At 46.2% G+C, this 20525-nt stretch overlaps 1 protein-coding gene across 6 annotated transcripts in view; it reads right to left on the reverse strand.

Annotated features, from left to right (window-relative positions):
• eml4 (EMAP like 4) overlaps positions 1-20525 on the reverse strand; it is a 108008-nt gene that overhangs the window by 11531 nt on the left and 75952 nt on the right. For 2 of the 6 annotated variants that reach the window (XM_031823399.1, XM_020481572.2), the window contains exons 3-14: positions 10522-10663; positions 9751-9972; positions 7181-7321; positions 6862-6887; positions 6536-6571; positions 4787-4910; positions 4357-4506; positions 3581-3650; positions 2211-2321; positions 1217-1312; positions 947-1081; positions 518-653 (exon numbers count right to left, since the gene is read on the reverse strand). In XM_031823399.1, the coding sequence (XP_031679259.1) occupies positions 518-653; positions 947-1081; positions 1217-1312; positions 2211-2321; positions 3581-3650; positions 4357-4506; positions 4787-4910; positions 6536-6571; positions 6862-6887; positions 7181-7321; positions 9751-9972; positions 10522-10663 (1389 nt within the window). The remainder of the gene's footprint in view (positions 1-517; positions 654-946; positions 1082-1216; positions 1313-2210; positions 2322-3580; positions 3651-4356; positions 4507-4786; positions 4911-6535; positions 6572-6861; positions 6888-7180; positions 7322-9750; positions 9973-10521; positions 10664-20525) is intronic. The other 4 variants (XM_031823401.1, XM_031823400.1, XM_031823398.1 and 1 more) reach the window with 3 other exon arrangements.

Below are 20525 nucleotides of genomic sequence, written 5' to 3' on the forward strand. Positions count from 1 at the left end.
CACTTGGTCTAGAGGCCTGTTTGTGAGGTTTAAAGGTCCAATGCAGCCATTTTTTAAAATCTCAATATCAAATAATATATGGGTAACAATTAGGTACCTTACTGTGCTGTATTTCTATTTTATTGCAATGATAAACATAAGTAGCTTCTTAGCAAAGAGCAATTTCTCAAGCAAGAGTTTAGCTAGGACTATTTGGGAGTGGTTTGAGTAGGGAGGGGAAAACTGAAGACAAGCCGTTATTGGCAGAGAAGTTTGTTACTCTTTCTTATTGGTCTGTTACTATTAACTCATTTACCGCCTGCTGATGTCACCAGACTCCATGTCACCGAAACAGAATGACATTTCAGGCAGTCTTTTCAAACAGCCCTTACACTAAAAGGGCATTATCACAATTTCACACTATTATGCCAAACTCATAGTGTGGAAATATACATAAAACACAGGACAATCACATCTTTGACTGCACTGGGCCTTTAAGGCAGTGTAAGCTACAAGGTATAGAAGGTGTGTAGTGTACCTTTGGGTCCCTTCCCTGGGCTCGGCTCCACTGTGCTCCTGCTCCATATCAACATGATGCCTCCAGAGTCTCCAGTCAGGATGTCCCCGTTGTTGAGGAAGGCCAGACACTGAACAAACTTGGGTTTTTCATATTTCTGAGCAGGAAGAGAAGTTGAGCGAGTTATTTTGTAACAATTGCATTGTGGATGTGTTTAAGGGAGACTAGAGAAAGAGCAGGTGTACGCGTAATGTTCAATTACGTAAGGGATACATCATTTTCTGACATCACACCATTATTCAAGGCACTTAAGGTTAATGTGACGCCAATGTGTAAAAACAACAGTTAAGTGCCCTTCTCTGTTTTGCTTGTCTCAAGCAGATCTTTACACTCTTTTAAGTCCTGAACAAGTCTTAAAAAAAAAAAGAGTATTAAGGTGTGTGTCCTCACCCCGAAGATGCCCTGCTTGCGTGCCAGCGAGGTGCCAGCCCAGGTCCAGAAGAAGATGTGGGACTTGCCACAGGTTACTATGGTGTTGGCATCAGTCGGGTGGAACTCCACCACAAGCACCACCTCATTTGTAGACTAGAGAAGGTGAAACAGAGATCATGTACAGCTAAAAAAGAAGATCCATTTTCATAACCCAATCGTCAAAAAGGCAATGATTTACGCATTTTACACAGAATTACACAGTAGAAAAACAACCCAGGTAACTCTCACCTTGATTTCAGCGATCTTGGATTTCTTCTGCCAGTCCCAGACAGTCAACATGTGGTCGTTACAATCATCAATCACCGCCAGGTGTGTGCCCGAGTCCTGTAGGAGAAACGCAGGAGGAAACAGGGTGTCTTCATGTCAGTAAAGCTTGCGTGAAACACAGATCCTATTGTCTGCAATTCAATAAATCTGCCATAACATAATTCCGGTTTATGCCTGCTATTCTTTGATAGTGCATATTATCTGTTATATACCGTAGGTCGGTGAGAGGGCATGGAAAATTCTAAACATGAATCAACCTGTTGCATAAATGGCCATAAAGCTAGCAGGAATAACCAATAAACTTCGAAGCGGTTAGCCATTAAGTCGACTTGGCATATGGTATCAGCAACGACATACGATGATGTGTCATCATCCTTCGTTCAGGATGTACTCATCTTTAATGAAGCAAATCCACTGCTTAGCTAGACCTCTGATAGCATAAGAGGATAATGATTCACTTAACCTAGAATGTGTGTGTGTGTGTGTGTGTGTGCGCTCGTTTTTATGGAAATGGGTCATGGCGTATGTGTGTGAGCGTGTGCGTGCGTAATTCGCCTGTGAAGGGAGCCCGAACTGTAAAAGCAGAGTTCTGGAATGTGCTAACGGAGGACAGGGAGAGAATAGTAACGCTAAACTACTACTGATTAGAGAGCATGTGAGGTGCTCAACACCACAACGACACCACTCGGGACCCGCGAGCCTGACCACGAAAGGGCTCGGTTCAGAAACACACAGCACCTAGAACCCCAGACCTGATTCTAGAACATCTTATCTAGACCCACTAACCACGGGCTGCGATGTGATTACGTAGAACTATGACCTGTAGGATCTGTACACTTCCCAGGATGGGGTCTCACATGAATTACCACACTATAGTAACCATATTTCCCATAATGACTAAAACGTCCTGGATTATATCATTAGAGGTGTTAGGAGTGGTGCTAGGGGTGCCCACCGCTTTGGAGAAGGCCAGGGAGCCCACCCCTCTCTCGAAGGTGCCCAGGCCGATGACCTGCAGGGTGGACAGGCTGACCGAATCCCACACTCTCACATGGGGCTGCAGTGGCTGTAGGGGGAGAAGAAGAGAACGCACACGTCATTGAACTCTCTGTGTAGCCAAACTCTCGACAGCATCCTTTCCTTGTTTCCTTCCCTTCACAATCAGTGGCAGATGAGGAGAGGCCAACACAACATCTGACCAGCTCTCAGCTTTTCACTGTGTTCCCTAACCAGAAACGTGCATGTCTCGGTTGGGTCACGATACTCCTTTCCAACCTTCCTTTGCTCGTCTCCTCATCTTCACACGCACTGGCAGATAAAATAACTCGATTGAATCCCACCCAATTGCTTTTTACCCATCGCATCCTCTAAAGATCAGTGATCATTAAGGTTAAGGAAAAAGGAGAAGGAGGTGAGGAAAGGAAAGGAAGCCATTTTGAAGACTTGAGAAAGCATTCAACAGTTACAGTCAGTAAGTTGTAAAATATTTGGCTCACTGACAAACAGGATCCTCTTCATTCGAGGAAAGGTTAGAGCCAGTCTGACATGTTTGCACCCAGAGAGCTTAAACATAATGAGTTGCATTAGAGTATGGATTATTGGTATGCTTGAGTAAATATGAGGCACTGGTGTCTTAGATGTGCCTGTCAAAGACATGAGTGAGCCTGATTGTGCAACGCAAGCAGAAATACTGTACACAAGAAGAGACATTGTGCAAACAAGGATTAGGCTTTTAAATATAACCACAGATAGACATGTCATTCTTTGTTTGGCAGGCTGGTATAAGACTACTTAAAGGAAAACTCCCACTTAATTTGGTATTTGTTTCTCTTAGTCCATTGTTGACATAGTCCCAGAATGTTTTGCTTGTCTGCATTCAAGTTTTCAAGATATGTAAGTTTCAAAATACAGAAATCATCCCCGTATGACGCGTTTTCGATCATGTGATGTAAAATCCATCATACAGGGATGATTTATGTATTTGTGTATTTTGAAACGTTCATATCTTGAAACCTTAATTGCTGACAACCAAAATATGTTGGGACTATGTCAACAACGGACTAAGAGAAACAAATACCAAAATATCGTTTTTGGGGTGGAGTTTTCCTTTAAGTTCCTTGGAAAACCCCTCGGTGTCACCTAGGTGACATTTGAAGCCCTGTGACTTGCATAGTTGCGTGTGTGTGCCTGTGTGGATGCGTGACGGGGAAGAAAACAGGTTGAACAAACATGAAATGTCACACTGCCGGATCATATCATTAAAAGATTTAGCCAGCAGAAAGTTGAGGGGTGAGGAATGGGTGACGAGGTGGGACAGTGACTCACCCGCCCATCCTTATCCACTCCTGCAATCTGTCCCGTGGCAATGCGGATCTTATCAGGGTGAACAGCAAGGCTGAGAGAGACACAAGGAGAACGAGATCAAAAAACAATGAAACGTGTCTCGCGCGTAGGACACTACCTCCCCATTGAAACCGCCTACAGTCAGCAACAATCCGTAGTAATGAGTGGAGTATGTCGGGTGTAAAATGAAGCTAGATGAGAGGTAGCTGTGTGACTGAGCAGGCCTGTGTGCATGTCTGGCCCACGGCCTGATGGGAAGAGGTGAGGCGTATCGTTTCAAACATAATACAGGTCTGAGTTAGCACGCCGCTATCGCACAGACTCATTTGACTCTCCCACTTCTCGCTCACCCGGACAGAAGACATTTACATCTCATTTGCATAGCACGTTGATCTTAAGAGGCTCCTGGGAGGATGGAAGCCTGAGACAGTTGAGCTGGAGGTGTCAGTTACACGGCGGTTAGTGTAGGAGCCATTGTGTCTGTGACAAGTATTTGCTTAATCCTGATGAAAGGTTTTGTTTGAAGTGTTTATACAGTTCTCAGACACTTGGGGACATATTATACTACCTTCTGTATCTAGTGTATCTTATCTACACAGCCCATGGTACTGCGTAGGTTACCGTATGAAATCAACACCATACTACACAACCAAGTCTGACCAAAACTCCCAGTTGCCACCAACTCACCGTTTTGTGTCAAACAATAAATACCAAAACAAAAGAAAAGGAAATGACAGTGGAACAGGATACCAGCTCACCATTTGACACTGTCTGTGTGGCCGAGGTAGTGGCGCTGTGTCCTCTCCTCGTAGTTGAAGAGCACGACCACAGAGGCAATAAAGTACACACTCTCCCCTGTAGGGAGCAGGTACACGTTGGCTCGGCAGTCTTTCCCCCTGTAGCCATACCTGACATCGGGAGTCAAGGAAACACAACAGAACACGCAGAAGGAAACCCATCGAGGGAAACACGAGAGACCTCAAACGAGACATCTTAATAGCAGAACTGGCTCATTCTACCAGTCTCCTTTTCTTCATCTGCAATGTGAAAACAACTGGAAAGGTGAAAGTGAAGACCCAGAAGACATCCACCATTTTTGCTTTGATCTCCAGACAGACAACAGAAGAACCGAGGTCAGGGACATACAGAGTGAGAGCGTTTGGGGACCCTGCTGAGACGAAAGGATACACCCACTCCAGTTTGAGTCTCTCCGGAGGCAGCTCTGTGCGCACGTCCTCGTAGTTCTCCACGTCCGCAGGGATGAACATGGTGATGGGTCGACCTCGCATGAACATCTTGATGTAGTCTCCCTCTGCGGAGGAGACCGACAGAAACGAAAGTCGCTAGCTTGCTAAATCACAATCGCCATTTTGACTTGTTATATACAGAGGAGATCTGTTGGATACTAAAACCCATGCTTTTGCACACACATTCAGCATTCAGTATCGACACAGGTAAACATATTAGCAGGGTCATAGCTGGGTTCAAATACTATCAGAAATGATTGAAAATACTTGTTAAGTATTCAGGCCGTCTAGAGCAAACACTCAAATAAGTATTTGTACCCAGGTTGGAGTGGTATTTCTCACACAAGAAAACCCTGTTAAGGTAATAAAGGTTAATGTGTCATGAGACCGAGACTGTATGACATGAGTTTAGTCCATTAACAGAAGAATCTCAGCAGCCTAACTGCTCACCACGATCCCCACCGGCACACATAATCACTTGGTTTGAGAACACTTTTTTCATTATTAAAAAAAACAAAACAACATAAACACCTCAAAAAGCCTAGAAAAGCCCGATGAGTTGGGTAGATGTATATATTTTTAGTATTATTATTTTATATACTGTTCAGCCAGTGTGCTGCACATGCTCTCCACTCGTCGAGGGACGAGACACTGTACAGACAGACGAGGAGACAGACACGGACAGACCGAGAGAAGCGTTGGATGCCGTGCACCGGCGCAAAGCAGTGAGTCAGCAACACCAAACCCAGCTGAAATAAGAAGACGTGATAGGAGGATAGAAGAACAAAGAGAAGAGGAGGCAGAGAGAGAGTAAAAAGGGGGGGGGGTGCGTTTCCCGCGTCCGCTCGTTCCCGCTCCGTGGGGTTAGGGCTCTACTCTCCAAGTGAGAAGACAATAGGGGGAGAGGGAGATTTGGTGGAGAGGCACAGAATTTCAACATTGCTCATAAAATAGTGAGGGCTTTCATCCAGTTTTCTCAAATTGAGGGGGAGGATACAGTAGAACCCAGCACTGAAGGTTCAGAATCCATCACAGGAATTACGTAGTTTATGACTAGCTAGCATTTACTGGTACAAAGGGACACAAATAAATGCCTTGTGGACACAAAGGCACACAAATAAGTGTAGCCATGGTCTGTGATATTCTTATTTAACTGATGGTTTCCCCTTTATATCTGTGTCAATTAATGCCGGTAAAAGGCCCGAATTAGCTGAATTTGTCGGTCTGTCTGTGGAGCTAATCAAGTTAGCGAGCGCCCCGCCCAGCCATCTCAGAACCAACCACATTCCTCACATGACCTGCCCTTGCCAAGAGAAGGACACTTTTAGCAGGACGACACTATGTTAAGTGGCAACGGGGCACAGTGGGGCGTGGCATACTGGCAAAGCTATGCCCTTTATTTAGGCTGGGCATCGCCTGAGGACAATGGCATGGAGGAGGGTGAGAAAGTATGGGGGTGGGGGGTATTTCTGTATTTGAGGGAGTGATAGAGGACAGAGAAAGATGGAGAGAAATAGGCGAGTGAGGGTGCAGAGGAGAGGGAAAGATCATGTCTGTACTTGACCCCGATGAAGGGAGTGGCAAAGAAAGATAGATAGAGGAAGAGGGAAATCAGCCGGGGGAAAAAAGCGGAGGGTGGAGAAGCGCCTGCTCCAAGGCTGCTAGCTCTCGCTCTCTGTTGTCAACTTACCAGCTTGGCTGTTTTTCTCGCGGGTTGACATTTTGGCTGGTCATGAGACAGAAACAACATCACTCAAAACACAAACACACACAATGACAGTACACAGGGGCGAAGAGCTCGAATGGCTGGAAGAAGACAATGATGACTAGTTGGGTCTACACAATAGGATAAGGGCACGTTGGAAAGAACCACAAGACGCTTTGAAATACAGCTCCTCTTACCCAGAGGCACTCTAAAAACAGAGATACTACAGTGCATAGGTCTAGTGGTTCCAGTATGCGGTGGTGGATGTTTTACATGGAGAAGACAGTAAACGATATGGGAGTGTAATTCACCTTGGCTGATCACTGGGTCTTTATGCCTGGAAGAGAATGGAGAAATAGCCATTAGGACAGCCCGTGACTTGTGTCGACAAAAACAAAGTGACAGTCCTCATTAGGGAGAGACTTTGGATGAAAACAAATCTAGGGAATTAAGGGGTTGTCATAGTGATTGGAGGAGAGTGTCATGTCTGAAAGGTACAGTACTCTCATATACCCCATAAAGCGAACGCAGGCAAAACATAACCAGAATTCAATTCTGATGTACCACTGTATCTGGATTACGCGTTGACACTGTATAAGAGTTGTGAAGGGGGTCCCATCAGCCACTCACTTGTCCGCGTTCTTCACCACCTTGGCCAGCAGTTTGGAGGTAGAAGCAGCCTTCACCAGCTTGTTCCTGCTCTCCTCGCCACTCTCCCACGTGCTGCTCTGAGAACGCTCTATCCCCGTGCCCCGCTTCGCACTGTGACCCCTACACACACACACACACACGGAGGAATGCACGTGAAAAAAAAAACTGTTGTATACCACACAGATGGATCAAGAGAGGAGGAGAGAAAGAGAGTTAGCTAGACAGAGAGAAAATAGGGAGTATGGAGGAGTGCCATGGCGATAAGGGAGACTGGTTTGAATGTATTTTTTGCAGTCTACATTATACTTACGGCCCAGAGTTTGAACTTGACCAGGCCACCATGTAAACCTGACAAGGAAAAACTCTGTACCCTTAATGCACAATTATTTCACCTATGGCAAACCTCCTGTTGGGTTAATCTGGACCTGAAGCACCACACACACACACACACACACACACACACACACACACACACACACACACACACACACACACACACACACACACACACACACACACACACACACACAGAGAGATATGGTGCCTCAAAGAGCCACCCGGGTCAGCAGTACGCAACCCCTCAGAGCTACAATCACTGCACCCCAAGCACAGGTTAGTACACATTGGCTGGCCGTCCAACTCAAGCCCCAGGGTTCAGGAGACAGAGAAGGCCGAAATGTTAAGAACCACACTGCAAGTGTGAAGTTAGAGGAGGAGGAGGAGGTTTGGTAACATTGCAGAATGAAAGGTTTTAGAGAATGGCTCGAGAAGAGAGAGAGAGAGTGAAGAATGCCACTACTTGTGCGAAGCTGTGAGGAGGAAGGGTTATTTGCGAGACGTTATGTTTTGGATCACTTCTGCGTGGCGTCTGCTCATCCTCCAGGGGGCAGTCGTGACGCTGAGGGGCAGATGGTACTGCGGCAGACGGTTGGGGGGAGGGATGGTTTAATGATGCGTTACACTGCTACTTTTACAGAGTCTGTACTCTGTCCTTATCTACAATACAATAGACGTGATTTAGCAGCCGATTTGATCCAAAGAGACTTACAGTCATGCGTGCATACATTTTACATGCGGGTGGTCCCGGGAATCAAACCCACTACAAGCGCTATGCTCTACCAACTGAGCTATAAAGGACCCTGGAGACGGAGAGACAGGGACGGCGGGGAAAGACACCTAAGTATCCGCGCGCACACACACGCACACAAAGGCCCGGGGAGGGCAAGAAGAGCACACACAGGGTTAAACACATAGACCCCAGCACCAGCCTGCTGGGGCCCTCAGTAGAGGAGTGAGGGGCGAGCGAGAGGAAAGCTAACAGTCCCACAGACGAATCTGGGGGCAGAGCTGAAACGCTTCACTTTAAAGGGGGGTGTGTGGGGGGAGGTGCAGGAGAGGGTACGTCAATAGATATGGGGAGAGAGAGAGAGAAGAGAGAGAGGGAGGGGTGACAGATGGATGGAGTGGAAACTAAAAGGAAGGATCCATAAAGGGTAGACGAGTGGTATAGTATCGTTGCTATACAGCACATACGTAGCGTAGCGTTGGTTAAAAGCCCTGAATGGTGCACTCACTGCATCTCAAGGCTTTATTCTAGCTAAGTGAGTGTGAACTGAAGCCTATTTGAGACTCCCATGCTATCCATTCCTCTGGTTGGATTGGAACGGGACCATTTAATAGGTCAAAATCACCCTATGATACCCGCATGCCTCTTCTGCCCAGCAAGGCCCCTGCATGTGCACTGCGCTGCTCTGAGGCCTGGTTCATTCCATATTGGGTGGACACACGCACAATTGCTAGCAGATGAGTTTTCCAGCCAATGTATCTGGCACGTCAGCAGTCCTGACTAATAACCTGATACTGCCCAGTCTAATGGGCAGGGATGTGTTCCCGGGGTGCTCTTTGTAAAAACTGAATTGATTTTCAATGTTTCTGAGAATAATTTATGTTGATCTATGGTGTGGGTCATGAGTGTGAGGCTGACCAGTGCTTTGATTAGTGAGTGCAGTCGGTCTGTGGGCTGGAGCTGGAGCTTGTGTGTGTGTGTGTGCGTATGTGTGTGTGTGTGTGTGTGTGCGTGCGTATGTGTGTGCGTATGTGTGTGTGTGTGTGTATCCTGACTGGTACGGAGCACAGCTGGTACATGACAGACAGGGCCTCTCCTATTCCTAACGATACATTGGGAGGCCTCACACTGTTGCGGATGAGTGCAGAAGGGACATCTGCAAACCGTTCCACTCCTCTCTTGTACTTTCCTCTCATCTCGTCTGAATGAAAGGGCTGTGCTACAAGTAGCCTAAAAGGAAAAAAGGTAAGTAGTGTTGAGAGCAGGTCGAGAAGCGAAAATCTGCAGTGGCAGAGTCTGTACGTGGAAAGATAGCTGAACGTACAGGTGAGAGACGGCAACAGACGGGAGGGGGTTAATAATGTGAGTGATCTGAGAAGCAGGCCAACTCCGCCCCCAGTGAAAGGTAAGCAAGGGTCAAGAGCGTTCAGTGTCGGCCGGGCATTGCGTTGGAAAGGGAGATCAAAGTGTGCGTCGGAGGAACCTTTTGGCTGGGGAGGTGCCCTTGTTCTCCAGGGCCTGCCTTTGGGACTGGGGGGGGTGAGGGGAGAGGGGGTGGCTGGAGCTGGAGGGGGACGGCAAGGGCTGCATGGGGCTGGCAGGGGGGGCTTTATCGTTAGCCTGGTTGGGCTGGGAGGGCCCCTCCTGCTTCTCCTTGATTCCCTCCATCGGAGGGGTGTCCTTTTTCCTCTCTGCTGTCTGACCGCTGTGGAGACAACCAGGGGGTTAACAAAACAGGGGAACACAACCAGGGAAGACAGGGGGACAGAAACACATCTAGAGGACGAGAGGACAAGCTGGTCCTGACTCTGTGCCTAGCAACTTCGACCGGCAGCCTTCACGACTGCGAAGACTTACAAAGCCCCAACTTCCTCAAATAGGCAGTGTAAAGCCGACTCAGCATATTTGATTAATGTCTAGTTACTCATTAAGGAAGTGCTCAGCAATGCTTAGCCATAGGCGTACATACAGGCTGTGACAGGTACCCCATCACAACATTATTGTCCTCAAAGAACCAGGGTAAAATTTACAGGCTTTATTCTGTTGAATCACTGCAAGCTGGAAGGTAGAAAGTTAAACACGTGATCAACATCAAAACAGGTTGACAAATGAGATTAATGTGGCGTTTCAGAGCAAAACATCATGTCAACACAGGCACTTCATCAACGGCTGCCAATCTGATATGAGCAGGTCTAGAGTTGAGCAATGTTTTTGAATGGGAAGTGTGTGTGTGTGTGTGTGTGTGGTACAGCACCTCTTGGCTGCTGAGGAGAAGGTATCCTTCCTGGCAACGGACACTGTGGAGCTATCTCGGTCTCTATGGCTGGGTTTACGGCTGCCGGAGCTGCCGTTGGGGATGCAGGACATCGAGTAGGCCTCGCGCAGGGGATTATGGCCTACAGGGAGCAGGAGAGAGCACATTCAGAAGGGACAACTATAAGATATACACTGAGTGTACAAAACATTATGTTCATTGCATGACATGACATCAAAATTGGCCAGCATCGCTATGGAACGCATTCGACACCTTGTAGAGTCCATGCCCAGACGAACTGATAGCTGTCCTGAAGGCAAAGGGGGGTCAAGGGGTCCGAATTTTTCATTGCTAGGTATTACTGCACTATATAGGAGATGGGGAGTGGTTGAACAAGGGAGTATGACTGCTCGACAGACAGACAAACAAACAAGGGTTAAGAGTCTGATCCGAGGGAGGACAAAGGAAGGATTAGGGAGAGCAGATTCCTGGCTAATCCCATCTCACCCCCCTCCCTCACCCCGTTAACCAGACAGCCTAATTGGATAAGGAGGGAAGAGGGAGCTCATAGGACAGAGAGTAGGCGTTTCGGTGAGATAAACCATTGATTAACGGTCCTCATGCAGAGAGCCGGAACACACGCTAGATACACTATAAACAGCAGCACGGACACCATGATGCAACACTCCGTAGGAAACACACTCATATGAGTTTCATAAGTAAAGTGAATGATGAGTATTTGAGTCAATACAGCCAAGATTCTAATGGATGATGACACAAACAAATGCTGTGACATCTCGGAGAGAAGATTAGATGAATGCTCTCTTCTTTGTTGTGGTTTTCATTTAATAAATCAACTCAGTCCTTTCTAAGCACTTCTGTAAGAATTACTGTGTGTAGAGTAAGTCTGTGCACTGACCGGAGGACGGGTGAGGGGCGGGGTTATGTTCGGGGTTATGCGTGGTGTCCCAGGAGAGGCCTGATCCCGTGGCACGTGGCCCAGTTTCACGGCCCATTACCACCCCCCCCCCAGTTCAAACACACACAGCATGGTGGAGGATCTGGTCTCCCTCTGCAGGGCCGGGTTGGGGGATACCCCATCCACCAACACCCCCACCGCCACCTCCCTGCTCTCTCCTGTCTCATCCCCCTCCCCCACCGCCATCAAGGCAGAAGACAGCTGGAGACTAATTAGGAGAAGACCGGCACTGCTGGTACACAAGGCCCGAGGGAGAGTCAATGAGTCTGATGAATGAATAGTCAAGCGAAATCAACCCGGTCCTATTCTAACAGCTGTGTATTAATAATGATTGACACCTTACAAGAGGCAGTCTTCTTCCATCAACCTGACTTCCTGATCTGAGAGGCCTATTTCTCTCTCCCATCAAACTGCTGTGATTGACAGGTGTGTGTGTGTGTGTGTGTGTGTGTGTGTGTGTGTGTGTGTGTGTGTGTGTGTGTGTGTGTGTGTGTGTGTGTGTGTGTGTGTGTGTGTGTGTGTGTGTGTGTGTGTGTGTGTGTGTGTGTGATTGACAGGTGTGTGTGTGTGTATGTGATTGACAGGTGTGTGTGTGTGTGTATGTGTGTGTGATTGACAGGTGTGTGTGTGTGTATGTGCGTGTGTGTGTATATGTGTGTGTATATGTGTATGTGTATGTGTGTATGTATATGTGTGTATGTATGTGTGTATGTGTGTATGTGTGTATGTGTGTATGTGTATGTGTATGTGTGTGTGTGTGTGTGTGTGTGTGTGTGTGTGTGTGTGTGTGTGTGTGTGTGTGTGTGTGTGTGTGTGTGTGTGTGTGTGTGTGTGTGTGTGTGTGTGTGTGTGTGATCACCTCCCTATAGATTGGCTTCCTCATTCCTGATAATAAATTATTTGGAAAAGAGGAAGAAAGGGTGGGATAAGACTGGAGCTGGAGAGATAAAGATAAGAGGCAGGAAAAAGAGAAAAGTGAATGAGAGAAAGGGATACAGTGCTGAGCAGATCAATCAAATGGATTTATAAAGCCCTTCTTACATCAGCTGATGTCACTAAGTGTTGTACAGAAACCCAGCCTAAAACCCCCCAAAAAATGTCAGATTATCAGATGTCTGATAAAAACCCAAAATGTACGTAGTAGAGGGGAAAGAAAGTCTGAACAATAGACAGAAAGAGAGGAAGAGATTTCTGGTAGTTGATTAAGGAAACGGGGGTCTCAGGAGCAGGAAGGGGTCCTGTTTGGGGGGGGCCTGCTCCAAGTGTGTGTATGTGGGGCGGAGGTGGTTTGCAGAGTTGGCCTTGCAGTCAGAGCAGTCAGAGCATGGGTGTCTGAAGAGAAACTGAACTGAACCACGTGATTTCCTTTGCTTCCTGTCTGCTTCAGTCCCAGATTACTGCCCACGTCACTGAGAGGGCAGGTCAACAGAGCTGAAATATTCAGAGCACCACTGTTGTACGTGTCAAACTGCCAGTGCTGTAACATCAGCTCAATAACCTCTTATTGCATCCATGTACATTTCCCAGGAGTGCTGACTATCCCACTACAATAGGACACACACACACACACAGCGGGGGTTGCCAGGAGCCATCGCTATGGCAATAGATGGTATTAAATAGTAGAGTGATGTCATGAGATAAAAAGGTGACCAGCCGAATGGAGAGCTGACCGGAACGAGGGATCAGAGGGTGTGAGGGAGGAGAGACGGATGATGGATAGAGGGATGTGCAACGAAAAGGCTAAGCAAGGGTGACACAGGGTGAGCACTTCAATTAGGGCTGTGGCGGTCATTACATTTTGTCAGCCAGTTATTTGTCATGGAAAAGACTGCCGGCCTCACAGTAACTGATCGTTAAGTAACATGAACACGTTCAGCATCTCCAGGCCTCCCCACATACAAGCCGCTGATGCCTTTGGAACATCCATACTGAACCAAAACATAAAACGCAAGATTTAAAGTGTTGGCCCCATGTTTCATGAGCTGAAATAAAAGATCCCAGAAATGTTGCATACGCACAAAAAAACATATCTCTCTCAGGTGTGGCATATCAAGAAGCTGATTAAACCGCATGATCATTACACAGGTGCACCCCGTGCTAGGGACAATAAAAAGGCCTCTCAAAAATGTGCAGTTTTGTCACACAATACAATACTGCAGATACCTTAGGTTTTGAGGGAGCGTGCAATTGGCATGCTGACTGCAGGAATATCCACCAGAGCTGTTGCCAGATAATTTTATGTCAATTTCTCTATCATAGGCCGCCTCCATTGTCGTTTTAGAGATTTTGGCAGTATGTCCAACCGGTCTCACAACCGCAGCCCACTTGTAACCACGCCAGCCCATGTCCTGGCTCCCAAGAGGGTGGGCCTATGCCCACCCATAGCTTTGCCCTTGCCCCGCCATGTGAAAACCACAAAGGTCCTATTGTCTATATATAAAGGTAACTTTAGTAGTGAATGATACAAACCTCAGAATGTCTTAGAAATCAAAACGTATATGGGCTGCATGGTGCGACTACAGTCTATTGAGGATTTGAGCAAGTAGCCCAAAAAAAAGCCTGCGCTCCGTTCCTTGCCTCAGGCTGCACAGCTGTTCTCTCATCAAGTGGTCATATTTTCACCCATCAGACTATTCTCAATTTAATTTGGTCTTCACTAATATGTCAAATTAGTTTTGATTTAGAATGGCCATTATTAAATGGGCAGGAACAGGGACAGGAGAAAAAAAGACATGCCCTCTGTACAGTGCATTCAGAAAATATTCAGACCCCTTCACTTTTTGCACATTTTGTTATGTTACAGACTTATTCTAAAGTTGATTCAATCTTTTTTTTTTACTCATCCATCTACACACAACACTCATAATGACAAAGCAAAAACAGGTTTCTATACATTTTTGCACATTTTTAAAAACTACAAAACTTAAATATAACATTTACATAATTATTCAGACCCTTTACTGAGTACTTTGTTGAAGCACCTTTGGCAGCAATTACAGCCTTGAGTCTTCTAGGGTATGATGCTGCAGGCTTGGCACACCTGTATTTGGGGAATTTCTCCCATTCTTCTCTGCAGATCCTCTCAAGCTCTGTCAGGTTGGATGGGGAGAGTCACTGCACAGCTATGTTCAGGTCTCTCCAGAGATGTTCGATCGGGTTCAAGTCCGGGCTCTGGCTGGGCCACTCGAGGACATTCAGATACTTGTCCCGAAGCCACTCCAGCATTGGCTTGGCTGTGTGCTTAGGGTCGTTGTCTTGTTGGAAGATGAACCTTCGCCCCCAGTCTGAGGTCCTGAGCGCTCTGGAGCAGGTTTTCATCAAGGATCTCTCAGTACTTTGCTCTGTTCATCTTTCCCTTGACCCTGACTAGTCTCCCAGTCCCTGACACTTTTTATTTTTTTATTTACTTAACTTTATTTAACCAGGCAAGTCAGTTAAGAACAAATTCTTATATACAATGACCGCCTACATTGAAGAACATCCCCACAGCATGTTGCTGCCACCACCATGCTTCACCGTAGGCATGGTGCCAGGTTTCCTCCAGACGCATTCAGGCCAAAGAGTCCAATCTTGTTGGTACCCTTCCACAGATCTGTGCCTTGACACAATCCTGTCTCAGAGCTCTACGGACAATTCCTGCAACCTCATGGCTTGGTTTTTGCTCTGACATGCACTGTCAACTGTGGGACCTTATATAGACATGCGTGTGCCTTTTCAGATCATGTCCAACAAATTGACTTTACCACAAGTGGACTCCAATGAAGTTGTAGAAACATCAAGGATGATCAATGGAAACAGGATGCACCGGAACTCAATTTTGAGTCTCATAGCAAAGGGTCTGAATACTTATGTAAATATGTATTTTTTTTTTGTTATACATTTGCATGCCATGGGCTCTCAGATCTTGTGCCTGTACCTACCCAGTGCTTAATTTGGGAAACAAGTGAAATCTGTTCGGGACAGGTGTGTGCAACGAAACATATTTCACGAAACCGTCTACGCACTGAAGAAAGGAATATAGGAGAGAGCGGAGATGGAAATGCATGGTGGTGAGACATTCTGCACAGATCAAGGTAATGTGTCACTCACTTAATTACGAAAATATGAAAAAAAATCCTGATTACTAGGATATTCAAAATCAAATGCAAATTCACTAACTGTAGGCAAACTTTAAGCCGCCCTGCATAATCAATGAAACAACAACATCACCTAGGGCTCTATGACCTCTCCCAGACTCAAGGATAGAAAGTTTGGAGTGTAGCATAAAGTAACCAGTCCATCCAGTATGCATAACAATACAGTCCACACTCAACTGCAATTACTTAGACCAATTATGTATAAAGACATCTTAAATCAGTTTCGTTTTATGTTTTTCTTCCCCATGCATAATATGCGGTAGGCAATGTATTGTATTGTATCACAATCATCATTTTAATTCAGAGTTTTTTCGGGCTTGGGCTCATAAGCATTTGGATTGAATCGTCACTGTAGAAAGCGCTGTCCATTTCGTTGTGTTAGGCTTTAAAACAGCATCCATCACAACCATGTTTTACACTGTTTTAAAAGTATGATAGACCTACTGTTCTGATGATAAGTGTTTGATGTGATTTTCCATTGATGTTAGTGGTTAGAGGGACAATAGAGCCCTGAGTACCAGGTCATTAGGACCTGACGGTAACAATAGAGCCCTGAGTACCAGGTCATTAGGACCTGACAGTAACAATAGAGCCCTGAGTACCAGGCCATTAGGACCTGACGGTAACAATACAGCCCTGAGTACCAGGCCATTAGGACCTGATGGTAACAATAGAGCCCTGAGTACCAGGCCATTAGGACCTGATGGTAACAATAGAGCCCTGAGTACCAGGCCATTTGGACCTGATGGTAACAATAGAGCCCTGAGTACCAGGCCATTTGGACCTGATGGTAACAATAGAGCCCTGAGTATCAGGCCATTAGCACCTGACGGTAACAATAGAGCCCTGAGTATCAGGTCATTAGGACCTGACGGTAACAATAGAGCCCTGAGTACCAGGCCATTAGGACCTGACGGTAACAATAGAGCCCTGAGTACCAGGCCATTAGGACCTGACGGTAACAATAGAGCCCTGAGTACCAGGCCATTAGGATCTGACGGTAACAATAGAGCCCTGAGTACCAGGCCATTAGGACCTGATGGTAGTTAGCAAGTTGGGTACTACCAAAGCATGTCCAGAGTGCATAAAAAGGGGATTACCGTGACTCAAAGGTCACGTTGAATTTTACTGCAGTCATGGGCCGTGACTCATGACTGCCGGTGTGGTGGTAATACAGTCACCACAACAGCCCTACTCCAATCCTACCATTCATACAGTAAAGGGTTCTGTTTTTTTTGTGCCTTTTTTTATATAGTAAGGCACTTTTTAAATGCAAGAGAAGTTTGCAACATAAGCACCTTAGCCCTTGTTTTTAGTGGGCTTTGCGAGTGTACAATTATGTTCACCCCGTGGCCTGAAACTCCCCATAAATCAATTTGCGATGATTGTTCACCCACTAAGAAAAGTCTGCAAAAACGTAAACATCATCAATGGAGAAGTCAACATGCAAGTGGAAGTAAAAATGAATGCAAATAAGTTAGAAATTGTCCTACTAAATCACATGATGGCATAAAAACGTCTTGTAAAAAGCAATGATGTTTTTGTTTGGTTGTCTTTTGGAAATTGTAGAAATAAAACATTTCCCTTCTTCAGAAGTTCCAGCTAGGCAGGCTAACGTTAGTTAGTTAATTTGCAACCTATCATACAGTAGGTGTATATTAATAATTATAAAAATCCAAATAACTTCACAGATCTTCATTGTAAAGGGTGTAAACACTGTTTCCCATGCTTGTTCAATGAACCATAAACAATTAATGAACATGCACCTGTTGAATGGTCATTAAGACACTAACAGCTTACAAACTTAGGACACAAAAGAGGCCTTTCTACTGACTCTGAAAAACACAGAAAGAAAGATGTCCAGGGTCCCTGCTCATCAGTGTGAACGTGCCTTAGGCATGCCGCATGCAAGGAAGCATGAGGACTGCTGATCTGGCCAGGGCAATAAATTGCAATGTCCGTACTGTGAGACGCCTAAGACAGCGCTACAGAGAGACAGGACAGACAGCTGATCATTCTCGCAGTGGCAGACCATGTGTAACGACACCTGTTAGGTACATCCGAACATCACACCTGCGGGACATGTACAGGATGGCAACAGCAACTGCCCGAGTTACACCAGGAACGACAATCCCTCCACTAGTGCTCAGACTGTCCGCAATAGGCTGAGAGGCTTGTACAACAGGCTTGCAGACCTGTTGTAAGGCAGGTCCTCACAAGACATCACCGGCAACAATGTCATCTATGGGCACAAACCCACCGTCGCTGGACCAAACAGGACTGGCAAAAAGTGCTCTTCACTGATGAGTCACGGTTTTGTCTCACCAGGAGTGATGGTCAGATTCGCGTTTATCGTCAAAGGAATGAGCGTTACACTGGGGCCTGTACTCTGGAGCGGGATCGATTTGGAGGTGGAGGGTCCGTCATGATCTGGAGCGGTGTGTCACAGCATCATCGGACTGAGCTTGTTGTCATTGCAGGAAATCTTAACGCTGTCTGTTACAGAGAAGACATCCTCCTCCCTCATGTGGTACCCTTCCTGCAGGCTCATCTTGACATGACCCTCCAGCATGACAATGCCACCAGCCATACTGCTCGTTCTGTGCTTGATTTCCTGCAAGACGGGAATGTCAGTGTTTTGCCATTGCCAGCGAAGAGCCCGGATCTCAATCCCATTGAGCACGTCTGGAACCTGTTGGATCGGAGGGTGAGGGCTAGGGCCATTCCCCTCAGAATTGCAGGTGCCTTGGTGGAAGAGTGGGGTAACATCTCACAGCAAGAACTGGCAAATCTGGTGCAGTCCATGAGGAGGAGATGCACTGCAGTACTTAATGCAGCTGGTGGCCACACCAGATACTGACTGTTACTTTTGTTCAGGGACACATCAGTCCATTTCTGTTAGTCACATGTCTGTGGAACTTGTTCAGTTTATATCTCAGTTGTTGAATCTTGTTATGTTCAGACAAATATTTACACAAGTTTGCTGAAAATAACCGCAGTTGACAGTGAGAGGACGCTTCTTTTTTTACTGAGTTTAGCACACACAAGTTACCGATGGCTGAAAACACAATCATGAACGTGTGACCAATTTCCAGCCAAGGGTGGTCCATTTAAAAATCATTCCTTCCTCCCTTGCCCTGCAAGTGTATACTCGTCAGACGTCATCAGAAGTGTCCACTTCATTTGAGGGCTGAGGGGATGGGGTGTGTCTTTTAAGTGTTTGGACCGCAACAAAGAAGATGAAGAAGAAGACGACGAAGAAGAAGGAAACAAAGAAGAAAACGAAGAAGACGAAAAGGACGAATGTCAGAAATAAAGTATTTCTGAAGAGGTGCACATCAACGATGCACAATTCTTTCCCAGTTACTGAGTGTTGGTCCCATTAGCCAATCGGACGGAATGCAAGGGGAGGTAGCGGGACGAATACGGATCGCCAGGGGAAGGAAGTTGGAGCTCAGGAGAATTTGAGAGTGGCAAAGGCGAATGCAAACTTTTGTACATATGTTTTAAAACAATCCCCCAATCATTTAATTTTCCAACCTTACCAGCCAGAGTGGGTTAGTTGCGTGCACTATTTAGTAGGATGTGATCGTTGATGTAAAGTTGAGTGAGTGAGTTGTAGTTCTCTCGTGAGTTGTCATTTGCTAGCTAGCCTGTCAGTAAACGATCTAAATTGGACGGGTAGCTATCACCAGCAGGTTGTTTTCCGCGAAGACTGTGTGCACCAAGCCATTTATCCCTCTACGAGCTAGGGAGGTAGTGTAAATAATCTCAGTAGTTTCTAGATTTGGGACTTATTGCCAACTGTCCTGGGCAGTAACCGTTTCCTCTATGCATTTTCCACAAGGAGACCAGTTCGATATCGTCCACATCCCTGCACGCTGATTGGGTTCCTCTGAACAGAAGGGGGTTTTTCCTTTGTAGATCAGATCGCCACGGCCCCGCGAGAAGCTAAGTTTCTCTGATCAGAAGAAACGTAACATTGTGAGTGAGGAGCAGGTGTCAGTGCGTATCTTGTGTTTGGTGGGCTGCGTTCAGCCTGACATACTGCACCAGTAGTGCCAGGTCTGCAACGTTAAACGTTACTTTCAGGTCTTTTACACTTTCAATTGTGTACCTCACTGTGATTTTATACTATATATATATATAGTATATAGCATGAGACAGAGTCTACAACCCACACAAGTGGCTCAGTTAGTGGAGCTCATCCAGGATGGCACATCAATGCAAGCTGTGGCAAGAAGGTTTGCTGTGTCTGTCAGCGTAGTGTCCAGAGCATGGAGGCGCTACTATATATATATATATATATATATATATATATATATATATATATATATATATACACACACACTGCTCAAAAAAATAAAGGGAACACTTAAACAATACAATGTAACTCCAAGTCAATCACACTTCTGTGAAATCAAACTGTCCACTTAGGAAGCAACACTGATTGACAATACATTCCACATGCTGTTGTGCAAATGGAATAGACAACAGGTGGAAATTGTAGGCAATTAGCAAGACACCCCCAATAAAGGAGTGGTTCTGCAGGTGGTGATCACAGACCACTTCTCAGTTCCTATGCTTCCTGGCTAATGTTTTGGTCACTTTTGAATGCTGGCGATGCTTTCACTCTAGTGGTAGCATGAGACAGAGTCTACAACCCACACAAGTGGCTCAGTTAGTGCAGCTCATCCAGGATGAAACATCAATGCGAGCTGTGGCAAGAAGGTTTGCTGTGTCTGTCAGCGTAGTGTCCAGAGCATGGAGGCGCTACCAGGAGACAGGCCAGTACATCAGGAGACGTGGAGGAGGCCGTAGGAGGGCAACAACCCAGCAGCAGGACCGCTACCTCCGCCTTTGTGCAAGGAGGAGCAGGAGGAGCACTG

This window comes from Oncorhynchus kisutch, linkage group LG4 (genome assembly GCF_002021735.2).
Source record: "Oncorhynchus kisutch isolate 150728-3 linkage group LG4, Okis_V2, whole genome shotgun sequence".
In the NCBI taxonomy this organism is placed as follows: domain Eukaryota; kingdom Metazoa; phylum Chordata; class Actinopteri; order Salmoniformes; family Salmonidae; genus Oncorhynchus; species Oncorhynchus kisutch.